Genomic DNA, 22,243 nt, shown 5'->3' with positions numbered 1-22,243 from the left:
ACTTAGTGATGTCTGGAATTGTTTTACTTTGATCCAAAATATTCCACAAATCATAACACTTGTGCATCTTGTTTGCTCTTGTTAATAAAGAAAGACATTTCTGAGATAGATCTGACCAGAAAGGTAGAAAGATACTGGTCGACATCTGGTGTGAAACTTTATGACAAAATGTATTTTAAGAATAAGGATGGGGGCGAAATTATTATTGTGCTCTCTAGTTTCACAGTAACAGTTTTCATGACCATAAATCTCTGACTTCAAGTTCCATATTGAATAAACAGATCAGAAAAGCAAATTTTAGCCATAACATAAAATCTCAGATATTTCTGAGATACTTTCTGGATGTGAAATGGCAGATGTGTTGCACATCATATTACTTAACAATTAATGTAATTCAACATTAAAACTGCTTTCTTTTAAAACGTGTACACTGAACGTTCAAATTATTCAGCATTGTTTCTGACATGACATGTTACTTCAACAAAGTATACAATGCAAGCATTTACTCAAGCTGACTCAACATAACCATTCATTCGCATTCATTTTCAATATAACTAACATGACATGATCATTAATTAATGCAACTGATCTAGAGAATGAAATTAAGCTTATATGAGTACTATAAACCAATTTGACCATAATGTTCTAGTTTTAATGTAACCACAGCCTGCTTGTTTCAATCACTCAATACATATTCAAAAACATTTTCAATCAACATACTAATGGAAGACCTAATTTAATACAATGGTGTATCAAGGAGACAATGAAAGATAACTAATGTCATGTCTCAATTCAGTAAATATGACCGGTACCGGACAGTATGTGAAAATACAAGTACCATCAAGGTACCAGTGCTTAACAAAGGTATCAGCTCATAAGAAATATATATATATATAATGATGAACAAACATTTCCTTCCATACAACTGAAATGATCACACTGGTGTAGGTTTATCCCAAAGATTTAAAGTGAATTATTAAACATAGATTTGTCTTCAGTTTCAATACCAATATATATTTGTAGCAGCTGACGCGGAAAACAACATCCTCAACAAAGTAACATAATTCCAAAATAATATAACTGACTGCTGTACAATTTTGTGTGGAGTACCTTTTACTTTAGTAAAAGTGCCTAATCAAACAGAATCAGGAGACCAAAAAGAACCACAAAAATAAAAGCCCTATAAAAACATACAGTAAGTGGCATTTCAAGAGCTTGACTGTGCTCTGATCTCCTCAAAGAAACATACTAGTTATCACTTAAATGTACTTGCAAACCAAAACCATGATGGAAAAGACAACGTCTAAAGGTGTTAGCCCTCATCTAGCAAATGAAGAACAACATGAAGCTAGTAGTAGTAGTAGTAGTAGTAGTAGTAGTAATAATAAAGGTGACTAGATGTTCAGAGTCCTGTATACAAGAACAGATTTGAGTTTAAATAAAAAACACTCCGCAAAATCAGAGAAAATGTCAGTATTCAATGTCAATATTTGTAAAAGTCCTTTACAAAAATTCATTTAAAAAAAACTCCATGGCACCGCAGAGCCATAAAGATGTGTGCACTCTCTCCGTTCAGGAGGGAAGTTGAAGTCCGTTCTCTATTCAGGTCCTTGAGTCTTGAGCTCAGTACATGTCTTTATAGATCTCCTGTAAAAGCGGGTGGAGGGAGGTCTCCGATTCAGTCTTTTTGATCATCTGAACCAGCTGGGCATTCTCTGTGACCAGCTGTCTGAGGTCGGCCATCTTCTGCAGCAGTTTGGGGAAGAGATGAGGAGAGTCAGGGTGGTGCACATGAAGATGCTGGTCCAGAGCTTGCAGGATACCATCCTGAATCTGTTCTACCTGCTTCACGTTCATCAGCCCTGGACGATCTAGAGCAAAGAAAGACTGTTTTAACCACCATTTTCTCCTGTTATGATAAACAAGCTTTTGATCTCTTTGTGGTGTTTTCACTTTACTGGCATTACCCCATAACAAATTCAGATGTGGATGTTAATTGTATAAATAACAACAAAGGACAAAAGAAAACATGTTGATCAAACTAACAGCACGGCCTTACCTCCGCATAATATGATGGCTGCCACAAACAGAGCCAGGTCACTGTCATCCAGCTCCAGGGCATTGAATTTGACTGCAAACTCAAACTTGGGCTCCATGATCTCACTGAAAGGTTTGCGTAGACTACGCAAGAACTCTCTCGTCACAAAGCCCTTCCCATTAGCCACCAGCAGCCCGTCTTTATTCATGAGAGATGGGAGCATCGAAAATATGGCCTCATGGACTCCATATTTTAACAGCGTTACCTGAAAGAGTACCAGAGTTACCTGAAACAGTGCTACCTGAAAAAGTGGGAGATGAATTCAGTGGAAGAGTATGCATCTATACTTAATGGTTCACTGCAGGGTCATATCCACCATAGACATTGAGGGGGACAAGTCTCCCCACCCCCCAATAATTAGAAATGGTCAAATTGTCCCCATGATGGCTACTTTGATGTGTGTATAGTGTGGAAATGGCGTAGGTCAGTTGTCACAATGAGCGAGAAAGCTTGACAGAAAGTACAATAACCATATTCATCCACATAGAAGCACAATCAAAAGTGTTTTACTACAAAATGGATGCAGTTTTGTTTTTTAACCACTAGAGGGCCAAAAGTTACATAGTGGACCTTTAATTAATATATGAAATATATTATCATATATTATCAGCAATGAATAAATATCCATTATATTATGTTTATATTTATTTATTTAGCTGGATTTAAAATAAATAAATGAATAATAACTAATTATTACATTTAATTACTAGGGATGCACGATATATCGGTATTGTCCGATAAATTATAATTTTTAAAGGAAAATACAGTTGAACGTAACATGCAAAGCGCAAGTCTGTCATATAGGCTACATAAAATTATAATGGAAAAAACTACTGTAAAAGAATGTTGTGAGTTCTTTGCGCTCCCGTGTTGTTACAGGAAGAGCGTGTCCACAACAGTTACATATTATGTTTATTTTGTGTATATATATATATATATATATATATATGATTTATCTCATATGGTGTGTTTGGTTAAGAACTAACGCGGTAGTAAAGTGCGCCAATAATCATTTTCAGCTTCAGCGTACACAGCTCAAACAGCATTGCATGACATTAAATGTTATAAAACGTTGAGAACTCTCTGGGTTTAGTTGCCGACCGTATATTGCGCTTTTACGGGAAGAGCGCATCCACAACAGATGTATGTTATTCTGACTAGCATGTAAATTAGTTCAAGTTCACTTGTGCATTCATGTCATTTTGTGCAGATATAAGTTGTAATATTATGTTTATGTTGTGTAAATGCAGCATATGATTAATCTTATATATGATGCATTTCATTATGCGTTTCATAAGTTAATGAACCTGCTAACAAAGCTCTTCAGTTTCCTGGTTTTCAGTCACTCTTCAGCTTCAATGCACACAGCAAATGCTCAAACAGCAATGCTGTTATTTGAAACAGTAATATTTCTTTTTCAAAAACATTGAAGCATTATTAATAATAACTAGCACATTTATTTTTCTTGTATCATTTTTATCTACAATATGGTTTAAATAAAATCATTTCATAATTGTCCGTGCAGAGTCTATTCCATTCTATTTTTTCCATGATGACACATGCATTTTGATTTTTATACATAATTAATGTAAAATTAAGTTTCAAACTAGGCTACTGTACTGTAATTATTGATTTATGTTAAAATGCTTGTTACATGGCTTTTAATGGTGAGACTTTTGTTTTTGTAATCAGGCTCTCAAAAATGTTATAATAATTTGAATTTAGATTTATCAGCCAATATGACAAGTGATTACTCCTAAGAGTCACCAACATAATACAACTAATAATAATAATAAATTAATAATTAAATTAATATTTTTTTTTATTTTTTTTTATTTTTTTTTTACAAGTGACTGCTTCAAAGGAGCCACAAACATTTATCAGTCACTACTCAAAACTAATAAAGCATAAACAAGAGATTAAACCAATTATAAGTTAATAATGTAATATGGATGATTCTCACCTGATCATTTAGGAAGAGATCCACAAACCCAGGGATGTTTTTGGCAAACTCGGTGAGTTCTCGCACAGTTTCCACTGTGGTGCACTGGCAGCGGTAGAAGACATGGACCCCAATCTCTTTGTTGGGTGGTGCTCCGTTAAGCTGATTCCAGACCAGCCCGTTTTCTGCCTGCCATAGTGAGTCCATATCATGGATCACAAAAGGCTGGGGATGAAATGAGAAAATTAATAAGAACTAAAATAACTGCATTCTGTGTAAAAAAAAAAAAAAAAAAAACAGCAATTAACATCAAAATAAATATCGGCTCATTATATCTGCCAACTGTGCAACTGAGATTGTTGTTGGCATGTCACTAAAAGCTGAGTGCATACCGCTGTGCAGCTCGTCTTGCCCGTGAGGATGCTCCGTGCTTTCTTCTTGGTCATGTTGAGGTTTCTCAGGTAGGCTGTGTTGACGTGCTTGGCCAGTGTTTTGAGGTCAGCCCCACTGGAGCTTTGCAGCTTCTCCCCAGCGAGGAGCCCTGCCACTAGCTTCTTCTTCTCCGCCTCTGGCATACGTCCGTACCTGATTGCTGAGACAAAGAAACAAAAACAAGCTCAGCAATTTAGGTACACCAGAATATTAATTGCTGAGTATGACTACTAATATGCAGTTCACACTTTTTAAGTGGATGTAAAATGAGCAGTAAAATTCTGAATGATTTAAATTGTGGTTGTATGCAGGCTGCTCACCATCGTGGGACATGCCCAATGCCAGGCACTTCTGGAAGCGACAGTACTGGCATTTGTTCCGGCTCTTTTTCTGGACTTTACAGGCACGCTCACACCGCTCATACTCCAGCTTCATACGAATGGTGCGTCTGAAAAACCCCTTTAAAAAAAGATGACACTTCCTCACTGAAAAACAGTAAGGCACACATGTGCTTGGATTGCTAAATTAATTCACCATGGAAATGCACCTTTAAGTATTAGAAAGCCCAGTGACTTTTTGGCTGTTTATAGAACTTAAGGCTGTCATAGAGATGGGTATGATAGCTCAGGACATCTATTTCAGTAATATCTGTCAGGTGGTATCGCTTATGGCACCTTTAATGTTGGTGTATAATAGATGACGGTCTATTTCAGGCCATAAATGCACCCATGGTTTGTGAAAAGCCTTGACAGCAGTAGTTGCAAGTTCATGAAAATTACCTTGCAGCCTTCACAAGCATGAACTCCATAATGAAATCCTGAGGCTTTATCTCCACATATGCGGCACTCAACGTTCAGGCCCAAACTACTGGGGTCATCCCGACCCAACCGTAACTGGTCTGACAATGAGAGTGAGGGTGCTTGTAATGGATCTATAAAAGTGAAACAGAAACAGAGAGAATCTACTTAAAACATCTCTTATGAGAGCAATGCAAAAGTATATATTTTATGGATAAAATATTTTTAAAACATATTGAGAGAGGGGTGGTACAGTGTATGAGAGAGGGAGAGAGAGCGAGTGAGTTTATGGTAAAATCCTAAACCATAAAATGACTGTAAAAATTACAATTTCAATAAACAAATTTACAGTTCAAATAATACAAGTTGAAAAAACAAGTTTTATATATACACTACTGGTCAAACGTTTTTGAACGGTAAGATTTTTTAATGTTTTTAAAAGAAGTCTCCTCTGCTCACCAAGGCTTCATTTACATGATCCAAAATGCAGCAAAAACAGTGAAATATTTTTACAATTTAAAATTACTGTTTTCTATTTGAATATATTTTAAAATGCAATTTATTTCTGTGTTGGCAAAGCTGAACTCCAGTCTTCAGTGTCACATGATCCTTTAGAAATCATTCTAATATGCCGATTTGCACATTTTTTATTATTATCAATGTTGAAAACAGTTTTTTTTTCAGGATTAAAATAAAAATTAAATTAAATATAAAGCTTTTGCAACATTATAAATGTCTATATTTGTCTATTAAGAAATTGAAATTAAATTTAAAATAACACTGCATCATTTATTTTCTATAAATATAGATCAAGTCTTATTATAGTTACAAAAGTTATTCAGTCAAGATCAGTAAGTGATTTTCTTTTTCTTGTGTTCTTTGATTAACATTAATATTGACACAGACGGAAGCAAGTTTATTAGCCTGCTGTCACTTTAAGACCTAATGCACAGATACAATACACTGTTACACATGCATTTTCTTTTTCATCTGTTTAAATTCACTTAAGAAATAACGGACTGTGTTCACAAGGATATTTTGACATCATATTGTGCGTATTTGTCCACGAAAGAGAACTCAATTCAGTATACCTGCACTATATAAAAGGAAGCTTTTTGTGCATGAGCTCTGATGTGTCCAGCACAGAAAACAGCACTCAAATGCTGAATTGAGTTCTCTTTCGCATCTTCTTGTGCTTGAATGGTTTAAAACCACATTAAAATGAGCATAGGAATTGATAAGCGGAATCAAAATTGTAATTTTATAACAAGTATCTGATTCCTGACCTTAAAGGGATGGTTCACCCAAAAATGAAAATTATCCCATGATTTACTCACCCTCAAGTGTCTAATTGAATGTACAGTACAGTCCAAAAGTTTGGAACCACTAAGATTTTTAATGTTTTTAAAAGAAGTTTCGTCTGCTCACCAAGGCTACATTTATTTAATTAAAATACAGTAAAAAACAGTAATATTGTGAAATATTATTACAATTTAAAATAACTGTGTACTATTTAAATATATTTGACAAAGTAATTTATTCCTGTGATGCAAAGCTGAATTTTCAGCATCGTTACTCCAGTCTTCAGTGTCACATGATCCTTCAGAAATCATTCTAATATGCTGATTTGCTGCTCAATAAACATTTATGATTATTTTCAATGTTGAAAACAGTTGTGTACTTTTTTTTTCAGGATTCCTTGATGAATAGAAAGTTCAAAAGAACAGCATTTATCTGAAATACAAAGCTTCTGTAGCATTATACACTACCGTTCAAAAGTTTGGGGTCAGTAAGAATTTTTATTTTTATTTTTTTGAAAAGAAATGAAAGAAATGAATACTTTTATTCAGCAAGGATGCATTAAATCAATCAAAAGTGGCAGTAAAGACATTTATAATGTTACAAAAGATTAGATTTCAGATAAACACTGTTCTTTTGAACTTTCTATTCATCAAATAATCCTGAAAAAAAATATTGTACACAAATATTTTGTACAATTGTACACATTAAATGTTTCTTGAGCAGCAGATCAGCATATTAGAATGATTTCTGAAGGATCATGTGACACTGAAGACTGGAGTAATGATGCTGAAAATTCAGCTTTGCATCACAGGAATAAATTACTTTGTGAAATATATTCAAACAGAAAACAGTTATTTTAAATTGTAATAATATTTCACAATATTACTGTTTTTTACTGTATTTTTAATTAAATAAATGTAGCCTTGGTGAGCAGACGAAACTTCTTTTAAAAACATTAAAAATCTTAGTGGTTCCAAACTTTTGGACTGTACTGTATATAGAATTGTAATGCATTTTCAATTCCCAACCCTAGTTACCGCAGTACACAAAGCAGCGCTGCGCTTATAAACACTCCTTTATTAGATGTTATTCTTTCGAACTTTGATTACTCAGTTTTTATGTATCTCAATTCTGAGCCAAGCATCAATTTTGCACTTCCCTGATACTGAGCTAGTTAAATAGCTCCACGTTTATCACACATTCATCATGCAGGGCTGCCTGCACGTGATCATCATCCATGCACTCATGCCACTTTTTTTTTTCAGGTTTTTTCTGCTTTCCCCTAATCAGTAGCCCTGTTTCACTCCGGCTTTGGCAGTGCATAAAGGCCGATTTTTGTGATATATCACCAAGCTACAAAAAAAAAAAATTAGTTAATGTTTAATACATGCACTTCTGACACCACATGTCTGAAATTCAAGTACTTTCAAGAAGCTTAGAAACCCTGTATAAAGTATAAAATATTAAGCAAGCATAAGCTGCGCAAATCCAGTAAATCTTTATACAAATCAATAATAGTATAACGATTTTTTTTTTCAAGGAATATATTGTTCGTATTAATGAGGTAAGAAGCCTTAGTAAACCATTTATCAAATATGATACATACAGCTTTATAGGGTTAAGTGGGTGAAAAATGTCACTGACAGAATGCCATAACTCATAAATGGCTTTGATGTCAAAGTGCAGTTTTGACTTTTTACCTGAAAATGTTTGAGCTGTTACAGAAGTGTCACTATTCTGTTGAGGACTCTCCTGCGGCGTTCCATCTCCATTCTGTAGATTCGCCCCCCACGATTCCTTGCTGCTGGGCGAGACCTCTAATCCTGTGGCATCTGATGTCTCGCTGCCTTCCACCTCCTCACCCGAAGCTGAGCCCGGCTCCTGTAGGTCTGACGTCCCTCCACAGTCCGAAGATGCAGACTCACCCTCCTGGGCTGCCATCCATATTGTCTCTTCAAGAATCTGGACAGAGTTCAAGTCCGTCCGTGGAGACGACTGGCCCTTGGCGACTTCATCTATTGGGCCGTCACATTTCATTTCTGAGGTAGGTTGCTCGACCTGTTCCATGGTTCTCCCGTTTGGCTGCTAAATCTCATAACTATCCATCACGTGACATTGCCTCTGAGAAGACAAAAAACAGGAAAAGAGTTGTCAATTACTGCAAAAGTGCCTTTAATAAAAGTATCAGAATATGACCATCAGCGTTGGAGAAGTGACCTAGTGAGTAGTGCACATGCTCCAGAGATTGTGCGGGTGACCTGAATTTGACCTGAGATCCAATACCGTCATACTGTCATTTCCTGATCCCACCCCACCCCCATCACCTCTCTGCTGACTAAACTTAAAGGGAAAAATGACATCATCAAGATTTTTAAAAGCATAGCTAGGCTTTTTGTCCACACTGCAGGAGAAACCCAATTTCTAAAATTCTGATTTTTAGATCAGATTTAGATGATGCAGGATCTGATATTTCAAAACAAACTGCAAATGTGTGGGTTCTGGAAGTAAAAATTTCAGTAATCTCGATCACAGAGATATTGATTTACAATAAACAATAAACAAATACAAACATACATGGGGTTCACCAATCAGAAGCTGGTGTCATTTGGTGACACACTACTTTAGGATCAGTTTCCACAAAAATATTAAAGGGTTAGTTCACCCAAAAATGAAAATAATGTCATTCATTACTCACCCTCATGCAGTTCCACACCCGTAAGACCTTTGTTAATCTTCAGAACACAAATTGAGATATTTTTGTTGAAATCCGATGACTCAGGCCTTCATAGGGAGCAATGACACTTCCTCTCTCAAGATCCATAAAGGTACTAAAAACATATTTAAATCAGTTCATGTGAGTACAGTGGTTCAATATTAATATTATAAAGCGACGAGAAGATTTTTGGTACGCCAAAAAAATAAAATAAAATAACGACTTATATAGTGATGGCCGATTTCAAAACACTGCTTCAGGAAGCTTCGGAGCATTATGAATCAGTGTATCGAATCATGATTCGGACTGCATGTCAAACCGCCAAACTTCTGAAATCACGTGACTTTGGCGCTCCGAACCGCTGACTCGACATGCTGATTCATAACGCTCCGAAGCTTCCTGAAGCAGTGTTTTGAAATCGGCCATCACTATATAAGTCGTTATTTTGTTTTTTTGGCGCACCAAAAGTATTCTCATCGCTTTATAATATTAATATTGAACCACTGTACTCACATGAACTGATTTAAATATGTTTTTAGTACTTTTATGGATCCTGAGAGAGGAAATGTCATTGCTCCCTATGCAGGCCTCACATAGCCATCGGATTTCAACAAAAATATCTCAATTTGCATTCCAAAGATTAATGAAGGTCTTACGGGTGTGGAACGGCATGAGGGCGAGTAATAAATGACAGAATTTTCATTTTTGGGTGAACTAACCCTTTAAGCAATAATATAAGATATTAAGCAATTTCAACACTGATAATAATAAGACATTTTTCTTGAGCATCAAATCAGAATTTGTTATGTATGATTTGTCTCACAGCTGGTTGCTTTGGTTTATGGCATTGAGCTCTTTCTGAAGAATTTGTTTGAAATGCCAATGCCTATGGGGGAAAAAAAATGAATGGGAAAATACTGCAGAACCACGGCTGTTGAAAAAGTGGGTGTTTACTGTTGCACTCTTAGCCACAAGAAATGTGAATCTTTTTTTAAGACCTGGCTCAAACGCTTTCAAGAAAAGAGAATCCATAAATATACAGAATAAGAAAGTAGCTTTTGTCTTAACTACCTGGCCTTTCATTCATTTACCACATCCGGTTACATGACCTTTATCTTTTTGAAGCAGTCAGACGCAAACAGTGCCGTCAGCAATTACAGGTCTGTGGTATATTTAGTCTACATAGAGTGTGAGGTGATAAATCCATTATGAGTCTCTGCTAGGTTGTTTATTTAAAAAGATAAGATAACCTTGCAAAGAAAGCTCCTGTGGGGAAATGCTGTGCCCAATATAAAAAGACCTCGCAAAAAGATTTTGGTTGTACAAAACTTTTATAATCATGTGACCGAACAAGAATGGCGTATGGATTGAGAAAGACCTATTTGCATGAGCAAACATGGAAAAAAAACAATGTCAACACAAAGGTCAAGATTATACAGTGTTGCAAAGTGTACTTAACCAGACAGAAGATGTTTATTAAATGTCTTAAAGGCATAGTTTACCAAAAAACGAATGCTCTGTCTTCATTTACTCACCCTCTGGAGAAAGCAAAAAAAAGAAATTTAGAGTTCAAACAACATTGAACCCCACTGACTTTCACTGTATAGACAAAAGAATCTCCCCACTGAAGAAAGTATGTCATACAGGTTTGAAACGACATGAGGGACAAAGCTTTCGACTTCGGATGAATCACATACATGATAGCTCTCAATATGGAAGACATTAATAACAGATGCGAGGGTCATATGGAGGATGGAGACCACTTCCTAACAGACTGTAATCCGTGGATTCGGACAAGAGGATTAAGCAGAAGCCACATCAATATGACTAACCCCTAACAAAGACAATGCAATTTAAAAAGATATCTCAGTTGTTACTGAACGACACTGGGTAACGTGGGAAAAACAGCACTACCATATATGTGCATTCTTTACGTTAACTTATATACATGCACAGTAAATGAAGCGATCAGAAATGCTTCTAGCCACTGTTCAGACTTGTCAGCAACCAGTCGTTCTGGTTTTCAGCTTATCTGCACATGGTTGCATGCAAGAGGCGACCAACACAGAGGAACTAAATGAGTCAGTGTGCGGAGGTTATGACAGACATGCATACCAGCCTCTGGAACTCTCAAGTGGTTTGTCTTTAAGGGAAGACACTACAAGCAAAACAAGTTTGTTTGTTTGTTTCTCACACAATACTTAATTTTGAGATGTTCGGCTATTTTGCTTCCATAACATGTCTTCCTTCAGACTTGTAGAAAGAAAATATCTAAAACACAGATTTAAGTGTTTATTTTATTACACTTTTATCCATTTGCATAATTTCAATACTCAATGCACTGAGCCAGAAAACTCCACTTCAGTAGCACTTACATACACCAACCTTCACAGATTTATTCCTATCTATATTCTGAAAGTTTTTACAGAAGGGCTGTTTAGATCATTCACTTGATTTTATACATCATGTTATTGCTAAAAACATGGTGGAAATGTTTTTTTTTTTTACCCCTGACTCTTGACAATATTTTCAGATTTATTTATTTTCTGATTTATGTGTGATAAAAAAAAAAGTGTTTTCCAAATTCCCCTCTGTAAAAAACAATATTTTAACAAAATTAAACACACATTTTGAACCTGGCTTTACCCAATGTTCAGACTTCTGTTCTGAAAATGTATGAAAATTGTTGCATAAACGTAACATTTTCGAAAACGTACAATACAAAACAATTGTATTGTTGTACTGTGATTAATCAATGGAATAATTACGGTGATATCTATTAGTTAAAATTTTACTCTATTCACCGGTGGTGTCTTGCCTTAAGAATTAATGGACAGTAAAAAAAAAAAAACCTCAGGCCACTACAAAATGAATTATGATAAGATTTACTTGTACAAAACAACTGCTGACCAAGACAGTAGATGTTTATGGATATTGTTAAAAATTAACTTTGTAATCAGAGTGAAAGCATAAGTCCGTCTTCTGTGTGCACAAGGTCATTCTTAATACTTCAACATAACATAAAGCCTTTCACGTAGAAAAACCACAAACTTTTTAGTTATTCAGAGCAGTATAATGTACATTTAGCAACGCAACAAGCTTCCTAAAAACTTGTTTTAAGGGATCATGTCAGTTTGATCCAGAAAACAGTAACCTTGTCAAGCAATCGCTTAATTTTCCTATAATATGTTGCTTTGAATTTATTTTTATTTATTCATTTTTTTAATATAAAAAATAAAAGGTTTTAGTAAAACAGAGTAAAAAAAAAAGTTTTTGTAGAATGTGCTGACTAGTGTATTCCTGCGCTTACTGTATGTTAATAGTTAGCGGATTAAAATCTAACTTAAAGTTAATATGAACAGCGCTTGGCTGAGGCAGAAAAGCTTTCATGTATAAAACAAGTGGTGAAACTTCATCTAATCAAGAAACAGAGAATGAGATGAACCCCACTGCTGATTAACCCTAACGACTGTATGTTGACAAATAATACAAAATAGCCAAAAAGCTAGGCAGATGCAACCTGACAGCCACACAAAATCTAGCTAGCTGACAAAAAACATGACTTCAAAACGGTGACATCTACTAGTTAACAGACTACAAGATACATTTATTCTGATATGGACACATATAGATTGTTAGTGATCGGGAAAAGTAGACATGCACTTCAATCAAGCAAAACATTGAGTTTTGGCTAACGTTAGCTGTCTTGGTTTACCTTGGTGTTTACGGACCAGCTTCGAAGTTTCCCAACGGTCGATCAAATATAAATATATTCTTTTTCCGTGAAGTAAAGTTGTTTTGAGACTCAAATGAGCCCATAGTCCGTCGGTTTACATCAGTTTTGTCATCACTGTGTCCCCGTGTCTCATATTTCACACATGCTAGTCTGAGGTTAGCGCTAGCTAGCTTAACGCTAACATGTTTTTGTTTTGTTTTCTGTTTTTATTTTGTTGCACACGCTTTCAAATTTCTCCTGGTCAAACAATTACGGTTAAATAGGCTTAAGATTAAAATACCAGGCGTTTTCATTCCAGATTTCTGTTATATCCATTCTTCTACAATCCAATCAGAAGGCGGATCAAGCTACAACCATCGCGCTGTTTTTCCTACTCCAACTTTTGCTCAATCTGGTCTAGTAACTCCATTCACTTTGATTACTCGGTTGTCAGGGATGACAGAAATGTAGGAACTAGAAAAGATGCGTGTATTGTTTACCTGCCTGCAGAGGTCGCTCATCGGCCCAAAGTCGCACATGAGGTCGCTAGCCATAAGGATTAAATCAAATTATCAAACTCTTCTGACCACTGACATTCAGTGCAACCGTATTCAAAATGTAAAAAAATCTGTATTGAACTAAACACGCGTAGAAAAATCCGCCTATACAAACGATTTTTCAGCTTTAGTGCAACAAATTTTCCTCACCACGGTTTGACATATGATCTAATCACGTGATATGTGTTTGTCCAATGACGGCTCGATTCGAGGGATTTAGTCAAAGGACTTTGGTTTATTTCAGAATCTGTTTTCCTTTCTAGGTATTACAGGCGTTTGCGTGGTTGACAGCTACGAAAAAGCATGGCGTGAATGTTACGTAATACAAGGTGGCTAGATTCAACCAGTAGGAGACAGATGACGCTCTGTGAATCGTAAATGTTATTTCCCGCGAGGGTTGAAATGGTGCTCTCAACTACTGGAAAATCCCTTGTAATAAACATTGTTAAATGTTAATGCAGACGAATTAAATTTAGCCGTTGTTATTAGTTAACAAATACATTTCGTTTAAAGGGTTAGTTCACACAAAAATGAAAATTCTGTCATTTCCACACCCGTAAGACCTTCATTAATCTTCGGAACACAAATTAAGATATTTTTGTTGAAATCCGATGGCTCTGTGAGGCCTGCATAGGGAGCAATGCCATTTCCTCTCTCAAGATCCATAAAGGTACTAAAAACATATTTAAATCAGTTCATGTGAGTACAGTGGTTCAATATTAATATTATAAAGCGATGAGAATATTTTTGGTGCACCAAAAAAAACCCCAAAATAACGACTTATTTAGTGATGGCCAATTTCAAAACAGTGCTTCAGGAAGCTTCGGAGCGTTATGAATCAGTGTGTCAAATCAGTGGTTCGGAGCGCCAAAGTCACTTGATTTCAGCAGTTTGGCGGTTTGACACGCAATCCGAATCATGATTCGATACGCTGATTCATTATGCTCCGAAGCTTCCTGAAAGTACCTTTATGGATCTTGAGAGAGGAAATGTCATTGCTCCCTATGGAGGCCTCACGGAGCCATCGGATTTCAACAAAAATATCTTAATTTGTGTTTTGCAGATTAACAAAGGTCTTACGGGTGTGGAACGACATGAGGGTGAGTAATAAATGACAGAATTTTCATTTTTGGATGAACTAACCCTTTAATGTATTATTAATAATGATCTTGTGAGTACCAAACTGCTCCTATAGATGGGGCCATTAGACAGGAATCTAAAACAGATGGACTTAAAGATGTAAATGCATCAAGGAGATTTAGCTGTCCGTGTAGCTCGTTCCATATAACGAAACAGCAGTGATATAGTCTAGATAGAATAGATCAATCACAAAGTTGTTCATTTATGATCTTGTCTCCTGTTTTTGCTCTCAAATCTCACCTCAAACCTGGATCGCAAAGCATTTGAAGACCACTAAAGTTTCTGTTCGTTTTTTTTCCTTATATGGTGTCGAGACAGCTGCACTTCCAGTTGTATCAATTCCAACAAAGTTCTTGCTTGTTTCTTGGGATGGGATTTAAACATGGTGTTTAATGGAGCCAAGAGTGCTATACACTTACTGCTTACATAAATCAAATTTCACTTGGCCCTACTTAGGCTCCTATGTAGATATTTTAGTGCCTAGAACACAAAATGAGATTGCACAATGCTTAAAAAATGCTTGCGCAATTTGCAGCTCTAAAAAACATATGCTTATGGGAAAGAAAAAAAAAAACAGTGCACATTCTTCTGCACTCTGAGAGAAAAACGGTGGGAAATGTAGCACTTCTGCTTTCCCCAAAATAATCAGATTAATTGCAATCATTAAAGTACAACACTTTTATTACAGTGGAAAGTACTGGTCCAAGTATAAAGGTGAGTTTTGACAAATGACTGAATTTGATGACTGAACATTATAAATGTAGCCTGAATTTTTTTTTTTTTTTTTTTTTTTTTTCCCCGTTTTTTTTTTTTTGGAGGTCTGCGGAGGTCTCGTTGAGAAATTCTTTTTGACCGACCACCAACCCCGAAAAAAAAACGACACGGATCGGAAGTAGGCTATACTTTACATTCAAAATTTTAATTTTGACTTCATTTCTGTATTATGCAGCTTTTAGCCAAATATTGTTATATGCATGTGGGTGGGTTAGTAGGACACATTTGAAAAAATTAGTAGGACGCGTTTTGACCGTATACGTGACTTACACAACAGCTGAAATGAAGAAATGGTGCAACTGAACTATTATGTTCTTTAACAAACCAGCAGGTAAATGCTGATGAATCTGCAAAATCATATTCAAATAAGGGAAGCTGATTAAGCAGTTTCACAATGAATAATTCCTGTTTTCGTGAACAGCTCTCTAAGATTTTTGAAAGTCACTATTGAGGCAGGACGAAACAAACCACTCGCTGTTGCAGCCTCTTGAACTGCCACAAGAAAGGGAAGCGTGTGAGGTAAGTGGTTAAAAATTAAATTGGTTAAAATAGTGAATTTATCATATATGAACTTAATATTTGAACCTTTAATGATTTGTTTGATGCACTATTGATCAAAAACCCAGACCCACATTTGTCTGCAGTTTCTTCAGTCACATTATTGCAGTATTTTATTCACAGGCTTTATTGAATCTAACTTACTTTCCACGTTCAGAATCCAAAATTGAGCCAGTATGAATCTGATCTTGTGGGGGATTGTGCTCCTCGGGATTTATGTCCAGCAATCAGGTTGGAAGACAATATATAAATATTTAATAATATATAAATGAATATTAAGAAATAATATAGCTAGCTGACTGGCCTTTTTCTCAAATACTTTTTGTACTTTGTGACTATAACTGTTTTTGTGAATCATAATATCTGAAACATAATATAATACATACGGTCCATCTGTGCCTTAACAGATACCAGACAATATGTGTAATAAGTATTTAATTCATTCATTAATTTGGAGTCTTTATGAAGTTTCACAGAAGGTGCAGTGTTATTCAGCATTTTCCCTTTCCACTGGGAAATGTGGTGATTTGTTGGGTGAGGCTGAAAAAAGAGACTGTTGCATGAACCCCAACTACGGCTACATGAATGCAGATGGAAAGTGTATGTACTGTGGGTAAGTTTCACTTAAGTGATGCTTATAATGTTCATATTCAGAACCCTATTATGATAAATGCCACATTGAAATTTATTTGTGTCTAATGGAGTGAAAAACTGATGATGGGAAAACTATTTCCTATTTGTTATTTTATATTTTGTTAAACAAATATAATAGATGACATAAAATGAAATTTCACCCTATTAATTTTGTAAATGCATGTAATGATTCCTCCATGTTTATTATTCATTTATGTTTTCAATTTTTTTGATGTTTAATCATAATGTCATAACTCAATCGTCAAGTGAATATTGAATGGAATATGAGACTTCAATCATTTAGTTCACTTAATCAACAATCGTTGCATAGAGCTTTCCTGTAGCTCAGTGGTTAGAGTGTGGCACTAGCAATGCCAAGGTCACGGGTTCGATCCCAGGGATTGCACATACTCAGATACAAATGTATAGTATAATGCAATGTAAGTCGCTTTGGATAAAAGCGTCTGCCAAATGCATAAATGTAAATGTAAATGTAGAACCAAGTCTTTTTAATAATCCATTACACTTGAATGTACATCACAATACGGAAGAGAAGATCTGTCGCTACTTCTATTTCAATGCAGCTTAAAATAATGCAATGTTTATGTTCCTTTTTTTAGGAAACCTTTTTAAATCGTAATGCACTTTTTACGGTAAAAAATATATTGGAGACTATTTCACCTTTTCAATAACACTGCTTAAAGTCAGCATGAAACAGAAGTTGCGATAGACTTTTATACACTATTGGGACTAATATTCAATTGAAATGGCTTATCAAACAAGAAAAAATGTAGGGTGGGACTTAGATTTGTCCATCGGAAATTGATTGGATCATGTGAGTGACAGGTTGTCCCGCCCTTGTGCCAGTAAACGTCATCAGAGAGGAAAAGAGATGTTGTGGCAAGAGGAAGATATTGGGATTAAAGATTACTAGGGCACCTGTAGTAAAAAAGAATGATGTGCACAGATAAATAATTTATAATAAATACTGCAATATTCCATAAAATCTCACGGTGACTTTAATCTAACTCTTCAAGCTACTGAATTAGCTGAACTGAAACAAATGAGATCAAATGATGCACATATCCTTTAGAAAAATCTTGTCTGTTGACCTCCAGGCCGGCAGCATGGACTGAGTGGTCTTCCTGGGGCGAGTGCTCTGTGAGTTGTACAGAGGGAGTAACGCAAAGGCGACGGTCTTGTTATGGAATTGGTACTTGCTTAGACAGTGCGAACCTAGGAACTGTTCAAACTAAACCATGTGTGAAAAAACAATGCTGCCCAGGTAAAAAGAACATTAAGTAATTGTTACATTTAGACATAAAGCATTCTATGATCTTTCTCATATTTCCTTAAATTTGTGTACTCCAGTGGAAGGTGGTTGGTCAGAGTGGGGAGGCTGGCAGCCCTGTTCAGTCACGTGTGAGAAGGGAATAAAAAAAAGGCAAAGGACCTGCACTAACCCAGTTCCACAATGTGGGGGCTCCTGTAGGGGTGAACAGGAAGAAATTGCCTCTTGCATCACTGAAGTGATCTGTCCGAGTAAGTATAGTTTTCTTTTTTTGCTTACTGAAGATACTGAAAATTAAGACCATGCTCTCATTTGATGTCAAGCTCATGGTGGGTGGTCCAGTTGGGGAAGCTGGGGTCCCTGTCAATCTACTTGTATTGATGAAGGACATAACACTCAGAAAGAACTTCGTAAAAGGACTTGCACCAACCCCACTCCATCCACGGCTCCACCTGGCAGATACTGCGAGGGCTTTGACACAGACACCCGCCCTTGCAGCGGACTACCTTTCTGTCCAAGTAATATGCTTTTTTTTTCTTCCACAAAACTGCGAGAAATACGAGAATTGTAGAAACCAGAGCTTTATATCTCTACTTCACAGTTGATGGAAACTGGGGCCCTTGGTCAGGTTCAACACCCTGCTCTGTGACGTGTGGATTGGGCCGGCAGACACAAAGACGGGTGTGTAATTCTCCTAGTCCCAAACATGGTGGCAGAGAGTGTAGAGGTGAAGAGCAAAAAACTGGTGTCTGCTCCACTGATATCGACTGTCCAGGTAAGTAGCTTGACACAATGAAAGATTTATCTAAATGAACATGAAAACAAACAAAAAACATATGTATGATAATACAGCCATACAAATTGATTGCTTAAAGGGATAGTTCACCCAAAAATGAAAATTCTGTCATCTATTACTCACTCTTATGTCATTCCAAACCCATAAGACTATTGTTTATCTTTGGAATATAAATGAAGATATTTTGAATAAAATCTGAGAGATTTCTGTCACTCCATTCGAAGTTTATTCACCCAAAACTCAGATGGTTTAAAATGTTCATAAAAAATCGTGAAATAAATTCATATGAATCAAGCGGTTTAATCCAAGTCTTCTGAAGAGACACGATCACTTTATATTATGAACATATATAATTTACCCTTTTATTCACATATTAGCATTGATCAGCGTGGATCAGCAATGTTTACAGTAGTGCTGTCAAATTGATTATTCACGATTAATCACATCTAACATAAAAGTTTGTGTTTACATAATATATGAGTGTGTTTACATATAATATATTGTTGACATATATATAATATATACAGTACAGTCCAAAAGTTTGGAACCACTAAGATTTTTAATGTTTTTAAAAGAAGTTTCGTCTGCTCACCAAGGCTACATTTATTTAATAAAAAATACAGTAAAAAACTGTAATAATATTTCACAATATTACTATTTAAAATAACTGTGTACTATTTAAATATATTTGACAAAGTAATTTATTCCTGTGATGCAAAGCTGAATTTTCAGCATCGTTACTCCAGTCTTCAGTGTCACATGATCCTTCAGAAATCATTCTAATATGCTGATCTGCTGCTCAATAAACATTTATGATTATTTTCAATGTTGAAAACAGTTGTGTACTTTTTTTTCAGGATTCCTTGATGAAAAGAAAGTTCAAAAGAACAGCATTTATCTGAAATGCAAAGCTTCTGTAGCATTATACACTACCGTTCAAAAGTTTGGGGTCAGTAAGAATATTTATTTTTATTTTTTTGAAAAGAAATGAAAGAAATTAATACTTTTATTCAGCAAGGATGCATTAAATCAATCAAAAGTGGCAGTAAAGACATTTATAATGTTACAAAAGATTAGATTTCAGATAAACACTGTTCTTTTGAACTTTCTATTCATCAAATAATCCTGAAAAAAAATATTGTACACAAATATTTTGTACAATTGTACACATTAAATGTTTCTTGAGCAGAAGATCAGCATATTAGAATGATTTCTGAAGGATCATGTGACACTGAAGACTGGAGTAACGATGCTGAAAATTCAGCTTTGCCATCACAGGAATAAATTACTTAGTGAAATATATTCAAATAGAAAACAGTTATTTTAAATTGTAATAATATTTCACAATATTACTGTTTTTACTGTATTTTTAATTAAATAAATGTAGCCTTGGTGAGCAGACGAAACTTCTTTTAAAAACATTAAAAATCTTAGTGGTTCCAAACTTTTGGACTGTACTGTATATATGTATTATTATATATATTATGTATGTGTGTGTGCGTGTATACACACACGTAAACACAAACTTTTATGTTAGATGCAATTAATCGTGAATAATCGATTTGACAGCACTACTTTACAGCATTCAATTCTGGTAAACGGAAGCGCAAGCGTGCTTGCTTGATGTGCAAGAACCAATGAGGTTCATTCTCGTGTGTTCCGCCAGCATGTTTGAACAATCAGGTTTCTTCTCACTCATCAAGCAAGTATGGTTGAGCTTCTGTTTATATTCACTGTTCACGTGAATAAAAGCCCAAATGAAATCAAATCAATTAATCATATAAAGTGATCATGTCTTTTCAGAAAACTTATACCATTTGATTCATATGGATTTCTTTTACAAACTCTGTATGAATGCTTTGAAGCATTTGTGTTTTGAAGATGAACCAAAGTAGTATGGAACTATCCCTTTAACTTAGTAACATTTTTCTCTCTTTCTTTCTGTCAGTACACGGGATGTGGTCTGAATGGAGTGAGTGGGGTCGATGTAAAAAACCTTCCACTAGAGATATCACATGTAAAAACAGGGAAGGAAACCGAAGGAGAGAGAGAGAGTGCGTTGGTAGAAAACACGAGGGAAACTTCTGTACTGGAGATATTGTTGAACACGGCAACTGCTATGACATTGATGGCTGTAGAAGTGAGTGCAAAGAAAAATCATAGCTGTGTCCGAAATTGCATACTCTCTAGGTACTACAGGTACTACAAAAAAAAGTATGTTCTGTATGGTATGAATTGAAATTGATGATGAAGTACAATCGCCATGTTGTCACTGTCACATGACCTACCGGCTTCAGTTGCGACACTTCACTGCCGTTCACGATTCCTCTGCTGTGGCCTTATGGGATAGTAAAGTGTCCATTGGATGCGCACTCCAGAATCTTGGCAGAAGTAGTAGATCGTCCAGGTACTTTTCGCTTACTGTTTTATGAATACTATGAATTCGGATATACGTACAGTTTTTTTGGATACTCTGTGTGGAAGTAGGCATATTCGGACACAGCGCATGTTTTTCAGTTTTAAGCTACATAAATGCAAAGCATGCACATTTTTATTGTTTAGCATCAAAATGTGTAACATTTTTCAAATTGAGTGCTAAATATTAGTACATCTCAAACAAATTGTATATTCACTACATTATGAATGATGATATTAGATGATAAAATTAGGATTTTCCAAAACCTCACAGGTGGAAGGTCAGTTTTCCAAACAAATAACTATCTCTTACTATGTTCAGTGGAAGGTGTCTTGTCAGAGTGGAGTGAGTGGATTTATTGCAAACCTGCCTGTGGGCCAGGCTCTGCACAAACAAGAGAAAGAAAGTGTGTTCCTGACATCTCCGACTACCGGTAGGTATTGAAAGAAAAATGTGTTTATAATAATAAGTCATATATGGGTGCGATTCCATTACATGCATACGGTAGGTTGTGCATTGTTTCAGTGGTTTTCTTTATCTCTCATAGTTCCAAAGACCGCAGTATGTTCTCAGGGGTGCCAAAAGTGAACTGTAAAGATTTGAAAACTGAAACCGAGAGAAGACCATGTAATAATGTCCCTGAGTGCAAGGATGAGGTTGTAATATTATGCTCAGAGCATATGTATATTAATTTTAGCTAATTAAAGGGAATGCATTTTAATTTTAACAACATATTCTCGCTGTTATCAGGATGATTGAGTGCAGAGTCCAGAGTAGCTGTTGAAGACAAGAGGACCAGTCACTGTACTCACCAGCAGTTAGAAGAACCTCAACATGCCAAGCTGTTCTCTTATGAAACATGCTACCAACAGAAAAATACTTGCTTTGTTAGCTTTTGTTATATGGATTGGATTGATTGCTGATTAATTCACACTCCGTAAACTCTGCTTTGCTGCCACAATAAAGTATTAAAGTAATGCAAGATCATGTAGTGTATGTGATAAATTGGTTGATTGCTGATTAATGCACAATTCTGTAAAATCTGCTTTGCTGCCACAATAAAGTATTAAAGTAATGCA

General features: G+C 35.7%; 2 protein-coding genes across 10 annotated transcripts; one reads left to right on the top strand and one right to left on the bottom strand.

Moving 5' to 3' along the window:
- Positions 1–6: 6 nt before the first annotated feature.
- Positions 7–13,788, bottom strand: ppardb (peroxisome proliferator-activated receptor delta b). 3 transcript variants are annotated; one of them, XM_048209547.1, is made up of 8 exons: positions 13,500–13,788; positions 8,272–8,692; positions 5,252–5,403; positions 4,793–4,931; positions 4,433–4,632; positions 4,062–4,265; positions 2,060–2,303; positions 7–1,871 (listed from the first exon to the last, which is right to left on the bottom strand). In XM_048209547.1, the coding sequence occupies exons 2-8, from the start codon at positions 8,636–8,638 to the stop codon at positions 1,624–1,626; spliced, it is 1,554 nt and encodes a 517-aa protein (XP_048065504.1). In that variant the 5' UTR covers positions 8,639–8,692; positions 13,500–13,788; the 3' UTR covers positions 7–1,623. The 3 variants fall into 3 exon arrangements, with proteins under 3 accessions (XP_048065504.1, XP_048065503.1, XP_048065505.1); XM_048209546.1 differs by lacking the exon at positions 13,500–13,788 and adding an exon at positions 13,000–13,468; XM_048209548.1 differs by lacking the exons at positions 8,272–8,692; positions 13,500–13,788 and having other exon boundaries at positions 4,793–4,957; positions 5,252–5,393.
- A 1,482-nt stretch (positions 13,789–15,270) lies between these two features.
- On the top strand, positions 15,271–22,239 carry LOC125279642 (properdin-like). 7 transcript variants are annotated; one of them, XM_048209549.1, is made up of 14 exons: positions 15,271–15,410; positions 15,515–15,588; positions 15,748–15,801; positions 15,892–15,989; positions 16,186–16,259; positions 16,497–16,641; positions 17,780–17,946; positions 18,033–18,203; positions 18,276–18,470; positions 18,554–18,727; positions 20,697–20,888; positions 21,486–21,597; positions 21,712–21,820; positions 21,915–22,239. In XM_048209549.1, exons 5-14 carry the CDS (start codon positions 16,205–16,207, stop codon positions 21,921–21,923), a joined length of 1,329 nt encoding a protein of 442 aa, XP_048065506.1. In that variant the 5' UTR covers positions 15,271–15,410; positions 15,515–15,588; positions 15,748–15,801; positions 15,892–15,989; positions 16,186–16,204; the 3' UTR covers positions 21,924–22,239. The 7 variants fall into 7 exon arrangements, with proteins under 7 accessions (XP_048065506.1, XP_048065508.1, XP_048065509.1 ...); XM_048209551.1 differs by having other exon boundaries at positions 16,152–16,259; XM_048209552.1 differs by lacking the exon at positions 15,748–15,801.
- The last annotated feature ends 4 nt before the right edge of the window (positions 22,240–22,243 follow it).

The sequence above is a fragment of the Megalobrama amblycephala genome, linkage group LG12, assembly GCF_018812025.1.
Source record: "Megalobrama amblycephala isolate DHTTF-2021 linkage group LG12, ASM1881202v1, whole genome shotgun sequence".
In the NCBI taxonomy this organism is placed as follows: Eukaryota; Metazoa; Chordata; class Actinopteri; order Cypriniformes; family Xenocyprididae; genus Megalobrama; species Megalobrama amblycephala.
Note: the sequence above shows the minus strand (reverse complement) of the source record. Positions and strands in the feature narration are given on the sequence as shown.